Consider the following 26,941-nt stretch of genomic DNA (forward strand, 5'->3'; position numbering starts at 1 on the left):
TGTAATTCTTAATGATGATTCATGTCTCTGTTTCATCTTCCCTCTTTTATTTTCTCCACCAACTACAATCATTTTCTTTCTTCAAATAAAAGGTAAGCCCCTTCCTGGTCCTCCTTGAAGTCTTCTGTGACCCTTCTAGCATCTTCTCTTTTCTTAGTTCCCTTAGTTCTTGTCTTTATCTATATGCCCTGGCACTTAATCATATGCTCTTGATTTCGTTGTTTCATGTATGAAAGCTTCATGACCTCAGTCAGATATAAAGTCTTGAAGGGTAAGAAAAATGTTTTCTCCTTCTTCAAACTTCCTATTTAATATACCCTTGCTGAAGCCCAGAACAGAAAAACATTGTACCCTTCTTACAGCCCAAGCCACAAGACTGGCTCATAAATTAGCAATAAACACCATGCAAGATATTACAATAAAAGCACAGATATGGTTCACCTCAAATTTTAAACACAAATTAAAAGATGAAAACCAGTTGATAAAAAATATATAGGCCACAAAAAAATAAATAATATAATTTTGTACCTGATTTCTGACTGTCCTAGCAACAAGGAGGATAGGGTAGTATGAATCGGTCCCTGGAAATAGGTGTACTCTTTGAGTAAGGGAGACTCACTTTTACCTGACCAGGAATTCCTAGAAGGATTTGTTCCCTAAGCAAAGGACATTGGGCTAAATGTTTTGAATAATGCTTCTACAAAACGAACAAACCCATGTGACTCTTTCAGATGAAAGGCTATTTCCTCATTCTATGAAAATAGCTTTCTAGGGTGGGGAAGAAGGGGTTTGTGTGGTGTAGATATGTAAATTTCTGGTGGTCTGGCTCAGTCTAGGTTAAGCTTAGAGGGTCTTGAGGAATGAATGGTGAACAGAACCCTAGGCCAGTGCTTGTGAATACCAATCTTCTCATCTGACAAGAGATATATGAAAGATGAAATTGAGTTCTCTAGCAGATACCTGAAGGCCAGGGATTCTCTATTACTGAACTAGAAAAGTTCATATGCACACTTAGATACACACTAGGCATGTAAAGGAGAATGGGGTGTTTGACTGAAAGGTAATAAGGAGCCTGACTTGCGGTTCCATTGTAATGGGGCTGTGCTATGAGAGGACCTACAGGCTGGGCCAGGATTTTTCTGGCATATGTCCAACTGCTTGAACAGGTACTTGATGGAAGCCCAAGGATTCTGGTCCATAAAGGATGATTGATGAACTTTAAGTGGGGTGTTTTTGAGTTCAGGAGAATCAAATGCCCACCCCTCCCATAGAAGAACCTTATATATCCTCCTAAACAGATTTTGTTTTCAACAGATGTGTTCTGATGAGCTTTCCAGGATAAATTAGCTGCAGAATGGGTCCCCAGACTCTTAATTGAGAGAACCTGCTTCATAAAATTGCTTAGAGTTCTTTGTCTGGATACTACATTGTGTCTTTCAGAGTTGATAAAAGGAGTTTCAGCATGCTAACATTTATATATTTTTCCTGAGTGTAATTATTCAATATTTTTTCAACAAATATTTGTGGGGTACAATTTATGTGCTCATCAAACAGGTTAAGCTACAACAAAAGTCTTTTCTCCAATTCACCAGGCTCTAATTCTGGAATTTTCCAATTCCTGAATTTTAGAAATTTCAAGAAAAGGAATAGGAAGGCTGCTCTATTCAAGGGAATGGTGGAATTGGGTCAAGGAAAACTCTTTGCTAGTCCATAGTCCTTCTCCTTAAGGGAACACACCTGATTTGCTGGTTTGAGTCCACATTGTATGCCATCCCCACATATTCTTCCTATTAATAGCATATATTCCTAAACTTCCCATCTAAATCATCCCATTTCTGAATCTGCAAACAACCCTTTCCCTAATAACTTTTAGGGACTTAATATATGTGGTTCTTGGCTGGCTCTCATGTTACTCGTATGGTTCAAATTGGTTCTTGTAACTTAGGCTCAGACTGGTGGTGATGTGTTCTCATCCCACAGGACTGGCCAGTGCATCTCAGGTTCCTGCCAGCAGTAGGTTATAGCTTAACAGATAAACCGTCAACATTTTGAGAGCATTAATTTTTCTCAGTATTTCATTTCCTCTCCACTTTTAAGGCAGGTTTAACAACTTACTTTCATCCTGGAATAAACCTGAAGAAAATACATTATGATAGCATCAAACTTTATGAGAAACTGGAGGAAGAAACTGGACAGGTAAATGTGTTTAATTTGAAATTGTCTTTTGGTCAGTTTCTCAAACATATGTAAGGTTTCTGGTGGATTTTGGTGTCACCGTGTATAGCTGGGTGTAGAGAGATCAGTGGCGTGTGAACTGTTTAATGTGGTAGAGAAACCTGATGAGAGTTTAAGGTAGGAAACTCTAGAGTTTGGTTTACAATCAGTTTAATTTCTTGAAATGTATCTCCCATGTAATTACCTGCTCTTCTTGATTTTTTAAAAGAAGAAAGGAAAAAAGCAGCTTTCAAAAATATCTTTAGTCAGTTACTATATCCAGAAACCGGGAAATCAGAGCCTTTCAGCAACCAGATTGCAAAGGATCTGATAATGGTGTGTGACAGATTGCCACATGGCTTTGAAAAGTACTTCACTCAAAGCGCCTCACTTTTGTTTTTCTTTTGCTGAGGAAGATAGCCCTGAGCTAACATCTCTGCCAGTCTTCCTCTATTTTGTATGTGGGTCGCCACCACAGCATGGCTGATGAGTGGTGTAGGTTTGCGCCCAGGATCCGAACCCTCAAACCCGGGCCGCTGAAGAGGAACATGCCGAATTTAACCACTAGGCCATGGGGCCGGCCCCCTGACTTTTGTTTTTATCTCTTCTCATATTTATTAGTGCTCTTAAAATAAAGTGGCAGGCAGAGAGTATCCACAGGCTAAGACTGAAGTCTACTATGAGCAACTTGAGGGCAAGGACTGCATCCTTTATCTCTGTAACCGAGGGCCAGGCTAAGTGCTTGGCCAACTGAAGGACTTCAATACATGTCAAATGAATGTTTGTTTCAATTCACACTCGGTCTCATCACTGCAACTCTGATTCTTCATATTCCCTCCTCAAATCCTTTGTCTTCGTCTTTTTACATAATTTTCTTTCCCTCTGTACGTTAACACTATCCCATGTTATTGTAACTATGCATTTAGCTGTCTGCCTTCACCTGTAGACTGTAAGCTCCATCCAGGCAATGTCTTCGCATCTCATTCACGACAGCATCACTGGGGCTTAGCATAGTGCCTGGCACAGAGGAGACAGTAAATAGTTGCTGCATGAATGTCTTTTCATAAGATGCAAATATGTTATTTAGTTATCTCTTTCACTGCAGAGTAAATGTCTTTTCCTGTACACTTGCATTTTCATTGTGCTGGAGAAGACAAGTTTGAGTGCCAAATAATGATTTATTTATGTGTTTTTGTTGACATCATTGTCACAGGTGGTGGGATTCCATCAGCCAGGTAGTATCAGAATTGCTACAACTCCTGTAAGGGTAGATGAATTTAAATATCAGATGACTCGGACTGGCTGGCATGCAACGGAACAGTATATTATTGAACCCGAAAAAATTCAAGAGATGTTCCCTTTACTCAACATGAATAAGGTATTTATCTTTAGGACATTTTCACCATTTGTTGACTTGAATTAAGATTGCAAAAAGTTATTGTAAAAAGTTATTTAAGAATAGAACAACTTTGTTCACATATTTTGAATGGCAAAATCAGATGATTAATGCTGGAATTTGGATAAATTACAAGGTGGGCTATTATGTATGCTAAATGAAATATGAAAAGGTAATGAAAAATCTTACTAGTTTTCCACCTATGACAGCTCTGGAAACATTATCAATACCTGTCTATTACTGTGTCTCCAGAATTAGGAATTCCCATACATAAACCTTCTGTATGAGAACTGCAGAGAAAACAATAACCTATATGATAAATATGTGTATAGGAAGATTGTATTATTAACTTAGTGCTCAGTAGATTTTTGTTGAATGGATGAGACCTAACTAGACTACTCCCGTTGCTCACTCCTTGTCTCATCTGAGTTCCATTCTTCTCTGTTCCCCCCCAGTACCTAGCCTCAAGCCCTAGCACAAAGTAGATAGTATTCAAGAATTAGTTGTTGAATGACTGGATCAAGTAGGTATACATTTTCCTGATACCAGATACATATTTAACATGTGAATTTAACAGTATTAAACAATTAGATATAAACAATTGATCAGTTAGTATTAGATTTGACTGCAAATGTCAGAAACCAAAATAATAATGCATAAACAAGATAGAAGTTTATTTCTCTTTCGTCTAGGCAGTCCAGGACTTGGATAGTGGCTCTTTTCCATGAAGACTTCAGAAACCCAGTCGCCTTCTAGATCATTGCTCTGTCGTTCCTAGAGTATGGCTCTTGTGCTTATTCCAAGATGGCAGCTAGAGCTCCAACCATCGTGTCTGCATTCCAAACAGCAGGATGGTGGAAAGGACAAAGAAGAAGGGACAAAGGGCATATGCCAGTTGTCTTTTTAGAATGGTTCGTGGAAGCTGCCACATGACACTTTCATTTGCATTTCATTGACTAGAACTAAGTAATAGTTGTAGCTACCAGCTGGAACTAATAGCTGCCAACTATTGGAAACTCTGTTCTTAGCGGCCATGTGCCTAAATAAACATGCGGTTTCCATTGCTCTGCGGGGGATGGGAGAATGGGTGTTGGAGACACTTGCAAGCCTCTATCAAATAGTCTGTCCACTTAACTTTCAGTGCGAGTCCTGCCTAAGTCTGATGTTTGATACAGGAAAAAGTAGCGCAGACTGATCAATCTGATGCTGGGATGCACTTTTAAAGTCCAGTTTTATAAAGATCTGCTGGCAGGATATAGTTACACTGAGTACTGAGGATAGATTCATTTGAATATTGACTCTCTTATGATGGATTTAGGTTTTAGCTGGATTATATAATCCTGGAGATGGTCACATTGATCCTTACTCTCTAACCATGGCCCTGGCTGCTGGGGCGAGGAAATATGGTGCCCTTTTAAAGTATCCTGCACCGGTGACTTCTCTGAAGCCCAGGTCAGATGGAACATGGGATGTTGAAACACCACAGGGATCTATGAGGGCAAATAGAATTGTGAATGCTGCAGGTAAGTGTCATACCTTTTTTTTAATTAGTGGGTTTTTTTTCAAGTGGCAAACAAATAAGATATTTAGCCATGAAGTAATGTTGTGTACTATGAACATTGTTATGAAACACTGTGATGCTCCCCAGGTGAACGTTTTGTCTGTTTCTAAGCTACAAAGCCCTCCCTCCATCACTCTGCTCTGGGGGGTGACATTCCTCTGTGTCCTTGGTTATCCGTAGAAAGTTGGTATTTTTCTCCATGCTCTGTTTTATTCTGCTCCAGATCATGTTTTGCCAAATCGTGCTTCTTTTTCCTTCCTATGTTCACTCTTTCTATATTCTAATAACCAAATTCTAGTGTTCAAATTCATGAGCATCCTCTTTGTTCTCGGTTTGCTCTTTAGGGCAGATTTGATCATTTGGGTTCTCTCTCATCCATCTCTGATTATTTGACTCTGGTCAAAACACTTTTAACCCTTTTCCTTTCAGAACATTATTAAACGTGTTTCATAGTCTTTTCTGTAGGTTGCTCTGCTACAATTTAGACTCAGAGTAGTGAAGCCAAAAGGGATATTTGAGATAATCTAACAACCCACTCATTTTCTATTTGTGGAGACCCAAGGTCCAGAAAGGTCATGGTACTTGGCAAAGTGACACCGTTATGCCAGAGCCAGGACTTGGACCTGGGTCTTCTGATTCTTGAGGTAATACACTTTCTAACTGGTCATTTGCTCGTGAAGTCATTTTCAACGATCACGCATACAAAAATAAATTCTTGTGCAAATGAAAATGCTTGTGCAATCTAAACTGGGCTAATAATTTATATTTACCTGTAGTTCATAATGGTTAATTTAAAACCTAAAATAAGCATGAGGCAGTAACTGATTTTCTTGTGGTCTGCTCTTTGAGGCATTGCTTAAATTATAAAATGAAAACAGTCTTTTTTAAAAAACAAAATTTTTAAAAAAAAATTCAAAAAAAAATTTTTAAATCAATTATTTACTAGATCAAGTGATATACCATAAGGACATACAAGAAACATGTACTCTTAAGATTCTTTCCTTTAAATTTTAACTTCTGATCGATGTTATTATTTTTGTGTGTGTGTGAGGAAGACCAGCCCTGAGCTAACATCTGAAGCCAATCCTCCTCTTTTTGCTGAGGAAGACCGGCCCTGGGCTAGCATCCCTGCCCATCTTCCTCTACTTTATATTGGACGCCACCACAGCATGGCCTGACAAGCGGTGCGTTGGTGCACGCCCGGGATCCGAATCCACGAACTCCGGGCCGCCGCAGCGGAGCGCACACACTTAACTGCTAGCCACCTGGCCGGCCCCTGTTGTTACTTTTTAACAAAACATTTTTTAGTGGTCCTGGAAAAAGTCATGTCTTCAGTATTTAAGAATTTAAATTAGTATTTCTGAACCTTTCTAACCCATGCCCTCCATTTGAAAAGCATAAAAATCTCATGCCTTCTTTGATATCATTTAAAATTTAAAATAATGTAAAATGACTTGCCTAAAAAATAAGAGCAAAGGCACAAAACATTGCTTAGTTTTTGAACTTCACTTGCCCCCCATCCCCATCTGATACCTCCCACCCCTCACCGTCCTTCGGTACCCCGGTCTAAATTTTGTTAGAGCTAAAGAAATGGTATCATTCATCCTTTTTTTTCCAAGTAGCAAGGATTCTTTGTAATCTTCCAACTTTCTTTATGATCTCATGAATTCAGCCTCTAAAAACATTTCACTGTTTTTGTAGTGATAGTGACTACTAAACAAACATACTCTGACTTCCATATCAAGCACTCATGGCAGACATTGCTAAGTGATCACTGCACTCATTTCACAGGGGCTTGGACAAACTCCACCATTTTTCTCAACACAGTGCTTCAGGCAGCCACACACTCCCAACTGATATTTTGAGAAAAAACTTAGAAGACCTTAATTTAACACATTTATCTATTGTTTTCCTAAAATGGGTAAAATTTTATTTGCATAATTCATTGCTATTATCATAAATTTTTTTCTAAACCACAAACAGTGAGGTATGAGGAATCACTGAAGAGAAAGAATAATTTACAAAGAGAACTGACCAAAACCCAGGGATTGGTTACCAGACGAAATATTCTCTGCAGCCCTGAAATCTTGCCGGTGATGGGGGCAGGGGAGGCAGTGGCAGGAGATCCTAGAGAACAGCTCATCTGGTGCTGGCCCTGAAAACAAATCCTAATTTAACCTCATTCCTGGGATTTGTTTTCCCAGGCCAGCACCAGAAAAACTGTTCTCCAGGACGTCCTTCTTTCTTGGTTCCTGAGGCCTTTTCCCCAGCCACATCTACTCCCTTTCCCATCCTCAGCCTTTCCCATCCAGGCAGCTCCTTGTTGAAAGTCGTATGAAGAACTATGCTGTCTCAGGTCTCAGTTCTTTATCTCATTCAGATCATATCTCTGGCCCATATCTTTTCTTTTTTTTCTTTTCCTCCTCTATCTCTTCTTTTCCATTGGGAAAAAGTTACTAGAGAGAAATCTAATTACATATTAGTAGTCCGTGAAAGATGTGAAGGGATGTGTGTTTAATTATTTGTAAGTCTGTTTTCAAAAAACCTTATTTAAAGTATAGAAGCTCCCAAAATGTAAGCTTCAGTAATTGGGGGTGAAGTTTTAGATATGCCCCCTTCTAGAATTAAAGCTAACAGAGATCAGTTTTATGAATAAAAGCAACATCTGCAGAAGGCATCACGCTAACATGATTTGGGAATGTGTGTCAGATGGAATGTTTCCCAGGGTGACTCAGTGAGACTGGATGTCTCACAAATTCAGGCAAGACTCTCAGACCAGCTCTGAAATCTAATTAAAGAAACCAGGATATAGACTTGGAAATATAACCAAAATGTAAAAGATGTAAAGGCCACCAGTATCTACTCAGTTGTACCATAACCTGCTAGAAGTTTCTTTGCATGGAGTCATAACAGAAGGCTGCTGGGTCTTCAGGATATCCATGAAAAGGAAAGTCTAAAAGTAAAAATTTGTCAGTCTGCTGGTGTGTCTCTGGCATTGTCCAGTGAGGCTCTCCAAGCAGAAACAGGTGTATTGCCAACCTCATGGCCTGGGCAAATTACTCATTTGTAAAATGGAGATAATAGAGCGCCCATCTCAAAAAGTTATGATCAGTAAATGCTCTAATAATGTAAAGTACCTAGAACCGGGTTTACCACATAGAAAGCACTAAAAAAGTTAAGTGTAATGATGATAGTAATTATTTTGATTATCATAATTATTTCCTTGAAAGTCAGGTTCCCATAGCTTCTTGGTATCAGCCTTAAGATTACCCAACTCCTTTTAATTGCTCTATAGCCATCCAGCACCCATTCTGCTGTTGAACTGACTTCTTAAAGAGCTTGGTTGTCAAGCTAGTGTGTGTGGGAGTCACCATGGGAAGGTTCCCAGACTTCAAAAAAATTCTCATTCAAATGGTCTGGGTGGGAAGCTGTATTTTACACAAGTACTCCAGGTACTGTACTGTCTGTACCAGACAGTCTGCAAAACGTCTTTTGAGAAACACTCCTGTGTAGGAGTTCCTACAGGAGAGAGAAGGTAGTACCTTATTCTTGAGCGAGCAGAGCAGAGGAGCAGTTTCTGACACTGCTGACCTCTTGGCGTGCGGGAGGCTGACCCGCCTTTAGTGCTGCCTCATTGTCCCCTCATCCTCCCCTCCCCTCAGGTGCAGCTCAGGCGCTTGGGCAGGAGCTGCTTTTTATGATGGAAGCCTTTTCTTTGCTTGGTAATGAATGTTTCTCTTGACCTCATTTCCCATTGACTCGTTAAGTCTGAGATAACTTTGTAAACTTTACTTAAGAATTTTCCTAATACGGTAAATCAGAAATGTGATTGGATCGTGTCAACATGAAGCCTAGTGTTCAGCCAAAAAGAATTGCTTAATCTTTCCTGATACTCTGGGTCAGAGAACGTCACTGTATAAACCATCATTGTCACAGTATAAACCATCTAGTAGAAGTAAACTTGTCCACAAACCTGCCTCCTTCATTTTAACTCCATTTCTATTAATTACTGCATTTTTTATTTAAAAAAAATGGAAGTAATTTCCAGTGATCATTTTTATTGACTCTTCTCTTCAGTGTTTTTCAGCTGGTAATGGAGATTTTAGATGATTCCTCCACATTTGTCTCTCTTCCCTTTGAACTTGGTGGGTGGGTGATCTAGCAGGGGTTGAATTGTAATCCTGGCTAGATTTAGGTTAACTTGATTGACGTATAGAGGAAGAGAATGCCAACAAACACCACCACCAGAGTAAAAAAGTATAGAGCTTGCTATGCGGTTTGAAGTAATTTAGTTATATGATACTTATGCATATGTTTCCACTTTATTTTAATGATGAAGTGCATTAATAAGAAAGCAGTTAGACTCAGAAATGCATAAATATATTTGAATAGGACAGAATTTATTTTCTTCAATTTATGTTTTTAATTGAAACAAGTATATTGAGGATACTGCAGTGGTTTGAATTGCTAGGCTAAATATTTTGGCTTTTTATATTTTAAAACTGCTCTAGTGCATATAATTAGAAAATGAAACTTTACTATATTTTTGTACAAAGTCCTGACATTGGTAATTCACATCTTCCTACCAGAAAGAATAAATCTTTAAATTGTTAATAGACCAACAAACAGCTCTAATGCCCACAGGTAAGATTTTTGGTTTGCAAATGAGCCCCCATTTCTGGGGCTATTATAGTCTTTTGACCAGCTTAGCTATCAGGCCAAAACAAAACAACGAACACAAGAGTGATGTTTAGATGGTTAAATAGAAATAACTTTGGCATGTAAGAGTACACAGTCTGGGTTCCTAGACTGACTCATAGTTAGTGATTCTGCGTCTAGCTCTGACAGAGACTTCAGAACTCCTTATTAGATTCTGAAAAAAGCAGAAACAGAAATGCTTAAAAATTTAGAAAATGCAACCTCTAAAGAAATAACTTAATCATTTGAATGATTACTCAAAATTTTTATGAGACAAACAAGCAAATAGAACCCCTTCCCCCTAAATAATCCATTGATGGGTCAGGCGATACCACATTCCTGAGAAATAATCATTTTTATCATTTTAGATTCTAATATATCTTTATACAAGCGAAGGAGTCTTGGATTTTTAAAATAAAATCTTTCTGTAGCAAGAAAACCAGTAAGATGTGATGATTCCAGGGTCTCCAATGCGCCCTTGTGCACGTCTCTTTCCCTTTCTGGGCTCTAACTCCACATCTGTATACTGAAGAATCGCTTGGTGGAGAATCAAGGGTCCTTTCGACCCAAATTTTCTGGTTCCACCTTTTGCAAAGGAAATAATAACATTCATTCACTCCAATCAGACAGTGCCCCTGCCCATTGTGAAGTCAGAACATGGTTGTGGGAACCCCACCTATTTACGAGCCCCCTCCCCTTCCCTCTTGCTCTGGACTCCTGGTGCCTTCCTGCCCTTGGCAAGAAAGGATCTTAGAAACATATTCAAACTAAACTTTTAAATAACAGAGAAAACTTAATGTGCTCTCTCTCCCAAAGTATATACATTTTCAAATTTTAAGTTAACAGAACAATCCTGTATTGGTGGAATTTTTGGCATCAACAGTTTGCAGGGAGGAAGGTCTGGGGGATGGAGGAACTGACTTGTAGTGCTTTCCAATGCACGATTATTATGTATTATATCAATCACATCTACACGGGTCCTCTTCCATTGCCTGATCATCCCTGTTCTACAAGTAGGGTCAGCCCATTATTGTCTTTCTTACCAACATTTGTACATTTTATATATTTCAATTGTTTATTTTTTCCCTCAAATAAATTATTTTGGTTTTTCCCTGCCCACCTTTGCTTATGGGCAAAATACTTTCTCAGGTATGGAGTTCCCTTAGATTGCAGATATCTTCAAAGCTCTGGGGCAGTGTAAAATATTGTCTTGTCTTCTCTTCCCCCATTCAATTTTGCAATTACCAAACATTTAAAGTTGTTATGACATTCTTTAGACTTTGCCATGAGTACTGAAGTCTTCTCAATATTTTATTTTAATATAAATTGCTTTATCCGTGTCAGATGTGGTATGTTTATATATGTAGTGACATTTTAAAATGGCTTTTCATTTAAGGATTTTGGGCTCGTGAGGTTGGTAAGATGATTGGACTAGAGCATCCTCTCATCCCGGTTCAGCATCAGTATCTTGTTACATCGACTATACCAGAAGTGAAAGCTTTGAAACGAGAACTCCCTGTGCTCCGTGACCTGGAAGGATCTTATTACCTCCGACAGGAAAGGGATGGGCTTTTGTTTGGTCCATATGAAAGTCAGGAGAAAATGAAAGTTCAGGACTCGTGGGTCACCAGTGGAGTCCCTCCAGGTGGGTTCAGCAAATGGAAGTGTGTGCAGGTCAGACATGTGTGTTCTATCCTCCTTGTGGCTGTAGAATAAGATGACACCATAATACTATACTAGCGGATGCCTGGGATGTTGGTTGTCAGGGGTTTGAGGGAAGCTCTATTGTCGTGTCCCTTTGAACAATCACAACAGGGAGTAAGGAAAGAGAGAAGAGGCAGTTGGTGGTGGAAAGGCTGAAGAAACATGTTCCCACTGTTTCGGAAGGCTCCAAGTAATGTTAACCTGCCTACATCAACGTCCTGCCTCCCCCTTCTTCCTCATTACCCCACCTGCTTGGTCTAGTTTCCAGATTTGGATATAGCTGTTATTGTGCTTTGACAGTTAGAAACACAACAGGTTCAGAGGATATCCAGCTTGCTAAGAAGGAAAGCCTCAGGGTCTGTTGCAGAGCAGGACAGGTTGGTACTGCAAACTGAAGCGCTCTGTGACTACGTAAATGGATGTGGAAAGGGCTCAGGCCTCTATGCTAAAGCGGGAAGTACTGTAGTTTCTCTTCCAAGGTCTGTAAGGGAGAAGGACCTGTTTTTGTTTTTCATTAAACATTTCTACAGAGCCCGATTAAGGATGGGTCACCTAAGGAGGTATCTCAGGTTTTAATCTATAAAAGGAGCTAAAATGTCCTTGGGACATTGAAATACTATAGAGGATATAAAGAAATGGAGGAAATTGTACTTTCTAGAAGTATTCTTTGATAAGCTACTTGGGATAGAGAATGAATCTCTCCCTCCTTCCCCTCAAAGAACACCTCTGCATATGTCACAACAAATGATCACTAAACCGCCCTCCACAGAAGTTGGGTCAGCTGGCTGAGGGCTTTGCACATTTGGGCCTGAGCGGAATAGCTCCTGATCCCAGAGGGAGGGGTGATCTGCCACCTCGAAGCCTCCCTCTCTGCTCTTCCCACATGCTGACAGCCTTTCCTCCAAATAAATGTTGAACAAATGTTTAAATAATTCCAGTTGGAGGGAAAGCCAGATTGTTGGCTGGGCCTGGGCGCCCACATGTCCTAGTCCAGCCCTGGTGTTCTGCAGACCTCCATGCCACTGACCCAACAGGCAGTCCACAGGAGGAACAAGAAGAAGCTGGCTGGCTGCTGTGGGGGAAAATCACCAGTGTTGGCAGAGACATTCTTCTAGAAGCTCATCTGTGGTCCTGCCTTCAATCATAGTGCCTTTTAGGACTGAGAAAATGATTGTACTCCAAAACCCTGACTCTTTTCACAGAATTCTAGCCCTCAGATATGTGTGAGAGTGGGCTTGAGGAAGGAGGCCTCTATGCCATTCCTTGCCTGCTGAGAAGTAAAGGGTATCTAGAATCCATCATCCTAGATCCCAGAGTAGTTTTCCACTTAGGCCCAGTGTCCTAACATGACTTTGTAAACTCCCATTTGTTGTCACCTGGGAAGATGAAGCAGACTTTAATAGTTAGTTGAAGGATGAAAGATCTCTCTTGATAAACTAAATTATTGTTGTTTTTTAAAGTTGTGATTGATTCAATACTAGAAACTGTTAATATGCTTAAATTTAAATTTTTTATTAAAAAGGTTAACTTTCATGATTTTATTGTTTCAAGAAATAACATTGTTGTTCTCAATAGTATAATGGGTACACATCTGTTGATAGTGAATATCGACTTGGGACTTAGAAAAAAGGAAGTACCTTCCTCACTTCCATCTTTAAAGGCCATCTTTAAATGTATGCTGATTCAGAGGCTTAGATCACTTCAGAGTACTTGTCAGTGCAGCAGTGGCATCCTGACCACAATGGCATGTCCTTTCAGGTTTTGGAAAGGAGCTCTTTCAGTCTGATCTAGATCGAATCATGGAACATGTCGAAGTTGCCATGGAAATGGTTCCAGTCTTGAAAAAGGCTGACATCATCAATATTGTCAATGGTCCTATCACCTACTCTCCTGACATTCTGCCTATGGTGGGACCCCATCAGGGGGTCAGAAACTACTGGGTGGCTATAGGCTTTGGGTGAGTATCTCCATGTAATTCAACATTTATTGTAGAGTCATGTATTTTAGATAAGTCTTGTCCCATAATCTCAGGCCAAAAAGGGAAAATGGGGAAGAGGCAGAGAGTTTTCTCCCTTTCATGACCAATGAAATTCGAGGAATTGAAAATTTCAGTCTTAACACCCTGGCTATATAATGGTTTAATCACTTGTCTAGGTTTTAAAGACTCGCACACAGAAGAGCAATGATGTCCTGAAACTTTCTTTTTGTATATTTCTTGCCATTTCTGTTATTCGTGTCTCTTTTCATGCTGTGTATGTTCAGACAGGTCAATTTGCCTCAATTTTATAAGGATGTTTTCATAAAACAATGTGAAAGATAATTCAAAATATCAAATGTATAACATATCTGATGCAGTTTTCACCATAATTCATGTTTGTCCAACATGATTTGTTTCTTTATGACTCCTCTGGTTTCTTACTATTTATTATTTCATTACCCATGATGTTTCATCTCTAGTATTTGTCCCATAATTTGGTGAATATTAATGTCAAGCCCACTTTACTGTCATATCATAGCTTCTAATATTCTATTTTTCTTCCCTATTTTATTTGGCCATTTATTCAACTAATATTTAATGATTGCCAGCTCTGGCAGTTCTAGTGCTAGGCACTGGGCTACAGCTGAGAGCAAGGCTGTGAAGTCTGACGGGAGGCACAGGCTGGTTTGGGTGCTGTTCATAATACAGTAGAGAGGTTGGGTCTGAACTAAGGAAGCAGCAGTGGCGACTGAGAGGGAGATAAAATTATTTAGTTTTGGTGATTGATTGCATCAGGTCTTGAGGGAGAGATAAAAATGGCAAATGATGCCAACCTTTCTAACTTGACTCCTGGTTGGATGCTGGGGCCATGGGGAGAGAGAACCACGAAAGTAATGAATTCCATTTATGACAGGTTGCATTTGAAGTGTTAAGTTTTGGTCTGTGGGACATCCAGAGGGAGAGAACCAGATGGAGATAAGGCGCTGGAAAGTATGATATAACTGAGGGCTTAGGTAATCTCCTGTAGAGTCCATATGTAGGCATGTGCATGTGGCAGTGTTTCTCTTGTACATCACTTGTATATCTTCTTTGAATAATGTCTTTTTGTATCCTTTGTCCATGTTAAAAATTAGATTATTTGTCTTTTTATTGTTAAGTTGTAGGAGTTCTTTAAATATTCTAGATATAAGATCCTTATCAGATATATGATTTGCAAAATTTTTTTACCGTTCTGTGGGTTTTTTCACTTTCTTGATGGTGTTTATGGAAGCACAAAAGTTTTTGATTTTGATGAAGTCCAGAATGTATATTTTTTCTCTTTCCTCATGTATTTTTGGTGTCATATATAAGAAACCATTATTTAATCCAAGTTCATAAAGATTTACACCTAGGTTTTCCTCTAGGAGTTTTATAGTTTTAACTCTTACATTTTGGTCTTTGATCAATTTTGAATTAATTTTTGTGTATGGTGTGAAGTAGGTGTTCAACTTCATTCTTTTGTGAATAGCCAGTTTTCCCAGCACCATTTGTTGAAGACTATTCTTTCCTCACTGAATTGCGTTGGCATCTGTGATGTCGTTTTTCTGACACCGCTTCTGACACCAACATCCAATTCTCCAGTTCTCCGACGCCAAATGAGTGTCCAACAATTCAATTCAATTCATTTCTGATACTAACTCCCAGAGTTAGTGCAGACTCCACTGGTTAAGGACACAGTTCCACAAAATTGCCCCCACTTCAGACACCAGTTACAGCTTCCAGGGATCACCTGTACTTCTGACTGATGGGCTGTAAATTTTGGGGTTCCTATAACCTCATCCTCAGGTTTGATAATTCACTAGAATGACTCACAGAACTCAGGAAAACACTACTTACTTTTACTGGTTTATTATAAAGGATACCACTCAGCAACAGCCAAATGGAAGAGATGCATAGGGCAAGGTGAGGGGGGAGGGGTATGGTGCAGAGCCTTCATGTCCTCTCTGGAGCACCACCTTCCTAGCACATCGATGAGTTCACCAACCCAAAAACTCTTTGAACCCCATTGTTGAGGAGTTTTTATTACATAGGCACAATTGATTAAATCATTGACCATTGGTGATTGAACTTCTAGTGACCAGCCCCTATTCTGAAGCTATCTACTCCCCCATTGAGCCATCTCATTAGCATCCAAAGACTATAAATTCCAAAGGTTTTAGGAGCTCTGTGCCAGGAACTGGAGACAAAGACTAAATATTTGTTTTTTATTATACCACAGCATCCTTGTCAAAAATCAATTCACCATATGTTTATGGGTTTATTTCTGGACCCTCAATTCTATTCCACTGATCTATACGTCTGTTCTTATGCCAGTACCACACTGTCTTGATTACTATAACTTTGTAGTAAGTTCTGAAATTGAGAAGTGTGAATCCTCCAACTTTGTTCTATTTCAAGATTGTTTTGGCTATTCTGTGTCCCTTAAATTTTCATGTAAATTTTAGGACTAGCTTGTCAATTTCTGCAAAGAAGCCAGCAGGGATTTTGATAGGGATTGCATTGAATCTGTAGATCAACTTGGGGAGTAGTGCCATCTTAACAATATTGAGTCTTCCAATTCATGAACATGGTATGTCTTTCCATTTATTTAGGTCTTTTAAAATTTCTTTCAACAATGATTTGTAGATTTCAGAGTATAAGTTTTGCACTTCTTCTGCTAAATTTATTTCTAAGTATTTTGTTTTTGATTCTGCATTTGACTTAATCACAGATTTGATCAACAAATATTTATGCATCATTGACCATAAACCATGCTCTGAACTGTGAACAAGCAGAGAGTATCCCAGGCCTCATGATATTTATACTTTAATGAACACCTATTACTAATTGCTAAGGAAATTAGAAAGTTGCTTTCTTTATTTTTTTTATTTTTTAAAGATTTTATTTATTTATTTATTTTCCCCCCAAAGCCCCAGTAGATAGTTGTATGTCATAGCTGCACATCCTTCTAGTTGCTGTATGTGGGACATGCAGCCTCAGCATGGCCAGAGAAGCAGTGTGTTGGTGCGCGCCCGGGATCCGAACCCGGGCCGCCAACTGCGGAGCGTGAGCACTTAACCGCTAAGCCACTGGGCCGGCCCAAAAGTTGCTTTCTTTAGAACACCAATTACTTATTGCCTAGAAATTGTATCTACCTGCATGGAGCTGATGTCGGACTCCTGCTCTGATTGCCCAGGGTAATTTTCCCAGGTTGTAGACACTGGAAGGGAATGGGGAAGATGACAGGTGGAGGGCAAGCAAAGTGCCTCACTCCCTTTGACCAATTTGGTCTGAACCAAAAAGGCCTTCTTGTTATGTAAAAGTCAAGATTGCAAAGATATTTCTTATGTAATTTGATGGAATGCTCACATTGGCTGACCCTCCCAGCTTATATCAGTGATCCATTCCACGGTTCTGAAGGCCAGTGGTTCCCATATATAGTTGAGCCCCAGAATCTCCTAATGGGCACGTTAAAAAGCAGAGTCTCAACTTTGTGGTTAGTCACTTGCATGTGTTTCATTCTCCTTTATATCTTATCTATGAAATTCCTATTATTTGTCACTAGAACCCATGAAAGATGTGGTGAATTGGAAAACCAATAAGCAAACAGATTCACGACTCCTATAGATTCTGATTCAGTTGTCTAGAGAAGGGCCCAGGGATCTGCATTTCCATGTTGTCTGTTATTCTGGTACAACCAGTCCAGAGAATAGGTGTTTGCAAACTCTCTACATATGTGCCAGTGCTCATTTACCTTACTCACAGATTACCTGCAGTCAAAGCTGGTTTACTTTTGTTTTGTCACAATTCTAACAAGGTTTTCTGCTTCTAGGTGACTAACACAATGCCCCCCAAAATGTTCAATGACTTGTATTGAGTTGAATCTAGTTTTCTTAGGTTAGAACAGATTATAAATAGCAAATTTAAGAGGGGAGAGTGCAATAAGATGTAACATCTGACAGTGTAACAGAGTTATCATAAAAAGCAGACAGAAACACTCAAAAAGAAAGTATCTGGGCCATTCAGAAAAAGCGGGTTCTGCAGATTAAGGCTAGAGATAGAAAAATAACCTAACTCTCCTTTCCTCAAGTTCCCTTCCACTTACACACATTGCTTCCTTATGAAAATCTTATCAACTGGGCATAGGCATACTCTGTTGCTGGTTCAACAAGGGCCCAACAGCCACCATGTATTGCTTGCTTACTATGGGCATTTAAGTACTGTGTCAATTAATTCTCCCCCAGCGCCATAAAATGTGCACCTGAGAAGACTAAAGCTCAGAGTGGTTACATGACTTGCCCAAGGTTAAACAACTAGTAATGGCAGAACAAGAATCATACCCAGATCTCTCTTACTCCATGCTTTCATACTTTTAGCTACTAAACCAGGGGCTCTCAATAGATATTTCCTAACACTCAGTTGTACGGCATTTTACATACAACTTGTTAATGATTAGAGAGCTGAAGTTTGTAAAAGATTTACTTTTTAAAAATAAATTAGATTTGATTCAGGATTATCCTCAAATAACAATACTCTGCCTCATGTGTTTGCTCATGTGCATTGTTGAAAGGGAAAGAACATGATGGTGTAGCAGTGAGACCACAGGAAACTGAAGCACAACCCTGGCTATGCCCAAGGAGTCTGCCAAGGATGTGAATTCTATCTGTCATAGATAGAATGTGTCTTGCGTCTTGGCTGAAAAAATATTGAGAACCATTGAAGAAGTAAAGTCCAATAACAGGGAGTGTACAGTGGGGTCAGATGACTGAGTTTGTATCCTGAATCTGCTCTTTATTGCTGTGTGACCTTATTTTACCCCTGTGTGTGGGTTGGTATTCTCAGTGGTAAAATAGAATTGCTAAAGAATGTCAGCTGGTACATGTCAGATGGAAGCAATGCCTGCTAAATGGTAAGCACTCAATAAATGTCAGTTAAACGTTACACAGTTTCAAGTCTTGTGAACGGTATTCCAGCTCTCAAACATGGCAGCTGTTATATGTCATACATTGGGCCTGGTTAAGTGAATAAACATTTTAAGCATATATTTCATAATTATCTTAAGCATATATTTAATAATTTTTCTTGCTTTCTTGAACCTTAGTGAGATTGTTTGTGGGTAATCTGGATGACCCATGTCTTTTTTTTTTAAAAACTATCGAGAGAAGTGTAAATTGATGCCTTTTTATTCTGCTTGAGCAATATCCTTATAACAAATTTAGGCATTCATTTTTATAAAATAGCAAAACTGGTATCTTGTTGTGGGAAAAGTTAGTTAACATTTCCAGGCTTTGCTAAGGTCCTGCAAGCTTCCCATCAGTCAGGATAGTCGTAGTTCAAGAGGGCTGATAAGATACCGACCACATCTGCCTGTTTCCTTCCTGTGTCCCATTTTCCTAAAGTGAGCATCCTTACCAGCTAAGAGTCGTAGGCTATTTTGCAGGTATGCATCTCTCGCAACTTTGGGAACAGACTAGCTATCAAGTCAGGCACATTTAATTTGGATGCCTAAACATGTATCTTTTTGAGGAAAAAAATTAATAGCATAATGATTATGTTGATTGTGGGTTCTGAATAGCCCAGAACACTCCAACTTTGAGGCCCTGTAAAATATTTGAATGTTTCATTATTTGAAAACAACATGTGTTAGTAACAGGATATTTATCTCTGTCTTTGAAAGATATGGCATAATCCACGCTGGTGGGGTAGGGAAATATCTCAGTGACTGGATCGTGCATGGAGAACCTCCTTTTGATCTGATAGAATTGGATCCCAATCGCTATGGCAAATGGACAACAACTGAGTACACTGAGGCCAAAGCAAGAGAGTCATACGGATTCAACAATATTGGTAAAGTGCAAATTTGCTGCTATTTACAAAGTGTGCACACAATTGACTTGCAGCACCTCTGACTTTTAGGTGCTTTTCAGTCTGTGCTTTGTGATGAGGGTGGTTAGCGATTTTATAAAGTGTTGTTCTTCTAAGGTACAATAGGGAATCTATATGAATGTATATATTTAATATGTGGAGTGCATCAGTGATTTTAAGTTTTAAATCTATTTTTACTTTACCCTTTGATGATCAATATAAATGACAGCTTTGGTTTTTTCTTTTTTTACATAAATTTAATACATATATATGCTTCTGGATTTTAAGTACTGTGTTTTCCATTTTCTGAATCCCTTCAAAGTATTTTTGGTTTGGTTATCCGCTACTTAGAGTACTGGTTTTCCTTTTTCAGTTGGTTATCCTAAAGAAGAACGGTTTGCTGGGAGGCCTACTCAGCGAGTCAGTGGGCTTTACAAAACTCTGGAGTCTAAGTGTTCCATGGGATTCCATGCGGGCTGGGAGCAGCCACACTGGTTCTACAAACCGGGCCAGGACACTCGGTACAGGTAAGTGACTTAACCTGCCTGTGGCTCTGATTGCCAAGTGAAATTTCGGAGGTGGAGTGAGAGACATCAGAGAAGCGCTGTTTCCCCCTTCCGCCCCTTCAGTCCACCTCATTCCAAAGAGCATTGAGCCTTTTCCTACAAAAATTATTTTCTGGCAGTGGAGACGTTAGTCCATCCCACATGACATTGGCCCATATCTAGGACCCACGTGGTCTTGAGAATCCTACAACCAGCCCAGGTGAAGCCTCCGCTTGGCGTTTTCCAGGAGCTCAAAGGAACCTTCCCCACCTCCTCCAAATCCCCACGTGGTTTCAGTTGGCTCCTAAAGATTTGTCCTGGTTTAGGGTGCCTGCTCAAATCTCATAGTATGGAAATAGTTAAAAAATATGGATTTTCTATTTATCAAGGAATAGCTCAAAGCAACTGTTTTCTAGTGTGTGTGTACTATCATGCAAATTATATGCATTGATAAATTAGGGGAAGAGATCATTTACTTAACATTTTAGGTTAAGCTAAAACATAAGCGTGTCACTAAAACAACTCTCTGTATTCTTCTAAAGTTATTGCCATTGTACTTGGATTACATGCCATTGTTGTACTTGGGATTATATATTTTTTCTCATGAGAATCCATAAACCAAGAGAAAACAAATAGCAAATCTAGAAATTGTTACCTTTTTTTTGACCTGTCATTTTGCTTATTTAAACAGGTTTTTTTTGTCTACCTTGAGACTAGATCTAAACAGTATAGTAGAGGGCCAGTTGTTGATTAATGAATTTGGGCTCTGTAGGGAGCCAGTCTAGATTATCTGGGGGCAAAATACGGGTTTGGTTTTCCTAAATGACTCAGATAAATGCCAGACCTATTCTTCACCTTGTGTTGTTTGGATCTGGCCTGTTTCTTCTACTATTTTAATAATTAAACTACTGAAAACTCATTTCCCTGACTTAGCATCCTGCTCTGAAGTTCAAATACTACATTAGCAGTCCCCTTCCTAAAGTAGAAAGGACCCTACATAAGGAGGCAGGAGACCTTTGTGTCAGGCCCAGCTCTGTCATTAATACAAAGGCCTTGGAAGTCACTTTGTGCCTTTTCTCTTAAAAATGAAGATGTCGGACCAGATTCCTGCTTACCCAAGTGTGGGCCAACAGCACGAGCATCACCTGGGAGCCCGTTAGAATGCAGGATATAGGGTCCCAACCCAGACCTGCCGCATCAGAATCTGCATTTTAACAAGTGCAAGTGACTTGTGTTTGCATTAATGTTTGAGAAGCACTGGACAAGACAGCTCCACCCCCAAATATTCTGATTTAATTAGGTCCAAAAATCTGGTATTTTTTAAATGCTCCCCAGGAGATTCTAATATGCAACCAAGGTTGAAACTCATAGGACTGGTTGACTTCTAAGCTCTCCAGATCAGAGAGCCTACATGTCCTATCTTATTTTCTAGTTAATTAATACTTCACTCACTATAAAATGGGTCAAAGGGATAGATGAGTAACTTTAAAAAAGCACATTCCAACATGTATGTATGATTTGCAGAACAGAATTTTAGGTTGCATTTTTTTTTCCAAATAGGATTTTCTAGATGAATAGGGATAATGAAGATATCCTTATTCTGTAATTTTCTGAAAATGAATGACAGTTGTTTTATGACAAACATTGTGTTTCAGGCCAAGTTTTCGCCGCACAAACTGGTTTGAGCCTGTGGGCTCTGAGTACAAACAGGTTATGCAAAGGGTAGGGGTGATTGACCTGTCTCCATTTGGCAAGTTTAACATCCAAGGCCAGGACTCCATTAGACTGTTGGACCATGTCTTTGCAAATGTCATTCCAAAGGTAAATAACGTTACAGGGGTACAAGGTCCAGGATTCTGGCCTGCTTAATTTTCTATCCTCTCATTTTTTACAACAAACCTATATGTTATGTTAGTCCACCGAATGATTTCTAAATAAACACTAGAACTCTTCATCTGACCAAGAGTATTCTGCTAATTTTCAAATTTAAATTTTTGTTGAATGAATTGTCATCCAATGACCTTATAACTTTGCTTAAATGTGTCGATAGGAACTGCACAATTGACTTGAGTGTAATTTTTATGACAAATAATTGTAATGATCATTTAATCTGAGAACTTCAGAATCAATCTTGGATTTAGGTTTACAGATAGTTCACACAATTGATATCAATGATAAGAATCAGATGTTTTTCACTGTTGGCACCCATATTTTTATTTCCATGTTGTGTTAAAAGGATATGTAAGATTTTTTACTTCATCCCGAGGTCATTTTAAATTCTTTTGTGTAGGTGGGTTTTACAAATATAAGTCACATGTTAACACCCAAAGGTCGAGTGTATGCTGAGTTGACTGTTTCCCATCGGTCTCCTGGGGAGTTTCTATTAGTAACTGGTTCTGGATCAGAACTTCACGATCTTAGGTAAGTGCACACCTAGTAAGAAAACTTTATATGGAATATACTGACTCAACCTTGCACTGAGTTTTTCTTTTACCCGTAGTTGAAAGTACAACTTTAATTCTTAAAACTAATTGTTTCAAATAAACTTCATGTCTTTTATAAGAAATTATTTGAAGTGAGTGTCCCCACGCCCCTCCAAAAAGTAATCCATTCATAGGGTTTACTGGTTCTAATAATATTAACTCTCACTTATTAGGCATCATCAATGTGTCAGGACTCTTTTTATACGTTATCTCAATTAATTCTCTTAAGAGATATGTCTGCAAGGTACATATTATTCCCACTTTCAAATAGGAAACTGAAGTTTGGGTTAAAGCAAGTTGCTCAAGCCAGTCTTTCGATTCTAATGCCCACATCCCACCCACTTCAGTCAGCTGCCTCCCTGGGTGTCTTCTCCGTTTTTCAGGCTTTGTGTTCTCTGTCCCACAGGTGGACCTACATTGTTGACTGCCAAGTCGATCCTTCACATGAATCTTTAGTCTACCATCTAATCTATTACGAAATCTGTAGACTTTGGTCTAGTATTCCAAAAATATTTGGAATATTATTGTTTAATCAATATCTTACTCTGCGAGAGTCTCACTCTTGTTGTACAACAATGTAAATAATATGCTCCAATCCAAGCAGTATTGGGAGTCATCTGAGTAGCTTAGCTTTGTGTGAATCCAGAAGATCATTTCATGGTAGACTTGTGTAGCTCCAGGGACTGCTCAATACATTATAAACAAACCCTATAATGGGGTTCCAATAAATCATCAAGGCTTAGAAATTGAAAACAGCCTTTAGAGTTTTTGTCTTTTCCATGTGATTGTCTAGGCAATTATGTGTCTGGTGGCAGGCCCAGTACTAACCTGCAGCAGCACAAGTGTGCTGTTTAAAAGAATTGTGTGGCAGAGCCTTTTAAATTGAAGGATCTTTCTGTACTGTGAAAAATTACTCCAAAATTTATATGGGGGTGGTTTAAAGAGAATCACTTACCATCTCTGGGACTCAGTTTGCTTAACCTTAAAAATTAGGTGATTATATGAAATGACACTCTGGGAACTTTCTGGTAATTCTACACACGGAGCATGTCTTCTGAGAAATAATATGTCACCAACATGCGTTATTCAAGTGAGATTTAACACGATGTTTATGGCTCAAATGCAGATGGATTGAAGAAGTGGCAGTCAAAGGTGGATATGACATTGAAATCAGAAACATAACTGATGAGCTCGGAGTCCTTGGAGTTGCAGGGCCACATGCAAGAAAGGTCCTTCAGAAACTGACCTCTGAAGATCTCAGTGATGATGTTTTCAAGTTTCTTCAAACCAAGTCTTTAAAGGTTTCCAACATTCCTGTCACTGCTATTAGGATATCCTATACTGGTAAGAATTGGAAAACAACCTAAAGTAAGTCTCTAAAATTTAAAACAAGCGACTAGAAATGCACACACGTGCTTGCGCGTGGGTGCGCACACCCACATTTACTTCTGTTAGTGCAACTTGGAAGGGAGATTTCTCCTGCACAACTCTTATGACAATTCTGTCTATTCACTCCTAGTCTGAGAGAGTCATTCCACAGATTTCCAATTGTTGTTCCAGTCCCACAGCTGCTTACCATTTGGAAGCGTAGATAAGAAAGTGGGAAGATGATGCCCGTTGGAATAGTTGGAAGGGTTGACACAATATTCAGGCCAGCCGACTCTGTATGGGAACATTCAGGAAGGTCTCTCATAGACAGAGTCTCCCTTAGAGACCTTATTGAATGTATCAGACACCTCTCTTAAAGCCTTACCGCTATCCATCTTTCCTTCTAGATTCTAAGTGCATTAGGGAAGTCTTCATATAGTAGCTAACCTTGCACATAGTAGGTATTTGAAATAGAGATAAATGAATGCTCTTTAGTTCCCCTTGGTGCTCTGGGCTCACTTCTGACTTTCTGTAAACCTCATTGTCCCTTCGCAGAAGGAGTACTTGGTGCCCAGACATTTGTTCAATTTCGTGTTGCTCATGTTCTGTGGTGTCCTGGAAAAACATCACCATCAGCCCTCGACACTGGGGAATGAGGAGAACACACAGTGTGAAAGCATAGCTCTTTCCTGGGCCTCCGCTGTCCCTTCTCCCCACCCTTCCATCTTCCACCCTCTTCTACCTGGGCAAAATGGTGACCAGAATAAAACATGAGCAGAATGAAAAATAAGAAGACTGTTTGGGTTGGGTTTTACTGTCTTTTGTTTTGGTCCACAGCTCTAATGATAAATGAAATGACCAACTGGGGAAGAAGGAGGGTGTGGGGGGGACATTAGAGACTATGGCTATCTCACAATGAAGATCATTTGAATAATTGTCAGTTATCCATATTTTTAAGCCTTGTGATTTTGAGGCAAAGAGTTGGGGGTTGAGGTGTCTAAACCTTGAACCCCTTATCTTGATAAACTATGCCATACTAATTACTCACCTAACATTATGAAGCTGAGGTCAAGGGTCGAGATTAACTCTTGCGTTACAGTCTTTCTGTGTCAGGAGAAGAGGTGTCCTAGATACTGGCCCCTGTGTGGGAGACAGAATTGGGCACAAATGCATCTGTGATATGGTGGCTCCTTTGCAGTGGGTTTTGTTTCAACTTTTTTGTGAACTGGTCTTTTAAAACTCAACAATGTCTCTGTTGCATCAATGAAATCTTTCCATTTATTCATGTGTCTTAGCTGATGCACATTAGACCTAGTGATCATTGCTCTTAATCTGTTGTGGCACTTGTGGGTTTTTTTTCAGGTGAGCTGGGTTGGGAGCTATACCACAGACGAGAAGATTCTGCGGCACTTTATGATATTATCATGAATGCAGGCCAGGAGGAGGGAATTGACAATTTTGGAACATATGCCATGAATGCCTTAAGACTGGAGAAAGCTTTCAGAGCCTGGGGGTCAGAGGTTTGAAATGCTAGCATCTTTATTAAAATTTTGTGTTTATTATATCTGATTTTTATATAAGGGCTAGTTTTAACTGCATTAACATTGGTTCTGTCTGTAAGAGAAATTATGTATTATTAGATAACTTAATTAGGGGAAGAGGTTTTTCTCCTCGATTTCCTAGTTGAAAGTTCAGTGGAATTATGACATAATGTTTATTTTGCCTTAATTCCTCCGGCTTGGCAGAGAGCCCTGGACATCCATCTCTGACTGTGTGTGGAGCTGTGGCTGCCCCAAGGGAGCCTGCCTACCCACAGGATTTGAGGACTGCCTTTCAAATTCTTCCTCCTCCTCTGTTGTGTTGTCCATCCTCATTTCCTTCTTATCATGCACATTTTGCAAAAAGAACAATAAAAGGTGTCTTTCTGAGGGGCAGGGTTGATGGTCTGGGATGTGTTGGTCTAGCCTATTCCCACCATTAATAATGGGAACTAAAGGTTTCTGTTTGTATAGTTGCACACCATTTTCATATGCATGATTTCATTTATCCTCTCAACTCTTCCCGAAGAAGGTATTATTGGTGATTCTTTGCAAAGGGTTGGAAGTTGGGGTATCTAAATTATCCCCATTCTACACACAATCACATTAAGAAACAGTGAACAACTTGGTCCAGATTACACAGAAGTGGTCAAACTCTGTTCTCCTGTTTCATCTCCAATATGGCAGGCTATCTCAGGACCCCTTAATTTTTTCAGATTTGCTAGTTGTTTCCTTGGAAGACTTTGAGGTTTTAGGCCTGAGAGGTGAGATAAGGGATAGTGGTAAAGGATGGACTTCAGAGTGGGGACTCTTGGGTTTGAATTTATCCTCCACCACAAAGTACCTACATGGCCTTAACCCTCCAGAGCCTCTGTTTACTTTTCTATAAAATAGAGATAGTCTTTCTCCTACAGAGTTATCATAGATGTTAGATAGTGTATAAAGTGCTAGAACACAAGAGAATGAATTTAATTGAAGGGCAAAGTGGGTTTGAAAGCACAGGCAGGGCCCCTGGGGCATTCACACTATGGGGAGGGGCAAGTGGGCTTTGAGGTGGACGGGCAGCCGCCTGGGGCCCTGGGGCAAGTCACCGTTTTGCAGGAGAGGTGCCCTGTCAGGGGATTCTGAGCCTACAATGGGGCCTTCGATGAGGCCGCCGCAGGGAGAGAAACAGAGGACGGCCGTCTCCGCACTCCACGGGAATGGAGCAGCCCAGCAGCCAGTGGACTGAGGCGACCCCCCACCACCCTCCTGCCTTCCATTTTCTCCTGCCTCCTCTCTGGAGGCTCCTCTTAAGAGCTTGTCTCCATCTCAGGTCCCTCCGATTTCCCAGCAGTGCCAGCACGCCCTCTAGTGTTATTACAGCAAGCAATCTTCTGTGCTTTGTTTTAATTTTTTTCCTGGAGAAATTCTGAAACTTTGAGCAGATAAAAATAATATTGGAGTTGCTCAAATTGATTAGGAACTATGAAACCAAATTTTATATCATGTAAAACAAGTTTATGTTACTTATCTCGTTTATACAAGTGCTGTGATGTCTTTTTTTAAAAAAGTTGGGCCACTTTTTATGGGA

The 26,941-nt window shown here is 39.6% G+C and overlaps 1 protein-coding gene across 1 annotated transcript in view; it reads left to right on the forward strand.

The window, feature by feature from the left end:
- The window catches only part of DMGDH (dimethylglycine dehydrogenase), a 61,326-nt gene that overhangs the window by 5,758 nt on the left and 28,627 nt on the right, over positions 1-26,941 (forward strand). The window contains exons 3-13 of the mRNA XM_087430336.1: positions 2,098-2,196; positions 3,428-3,592; positions 4,929-5,133; positions 11,266-11,514; positions 13,332-13,530; positions 19,247-19,416; positions 19,808-19,961; positions 21,635-21,800; positions 22,270-22,400; positions 23,589-23,806; positions 25,193-25,350. Coding sequence (XP_087286462.1) covers positions 2,098-2,196; positions 3,428-3,592; positions 4,929-5,133; positions 11,266-11,514; positions 13,332-13,530; positions 19,247-19,416; positions 19,808-19,961; positions 21,635-21,800; positions 22,270-22,400; positions 23,589-23,806; positions 25,193-25,350 — 1,914 coding nt within the window. The remainder of the gene's footprint in view (positions 1-2,097; positions 2,197-3,427; positions 3,593-4,928; positions 5,134-11,265; positions 11,515-13,331; positions 13,531-19,246; positions 19,417-19,807; positions 19,962-21,634; positions 21,801-22,269; positions 22,401-23,588; positions 23,807-25,192; positions 25,351-26,941) is intronic.

The sequence above is a fragment of the Ceratotherium simum genome, chromosome 4 (genome assembly GCF_057802395.1).
Source record: "Ceratotherium simum simum isolate JZ-2026a chromosome 4, ASM5780239v1, whole genome shotgun sequence".
NCBI classification, from domain to species: Eukaryota; Metazoa; Chordata; class Mammalia; order Perissodactyla; family Rhinocerotidae; genus Ceratotherium; species Ceratotherium simum.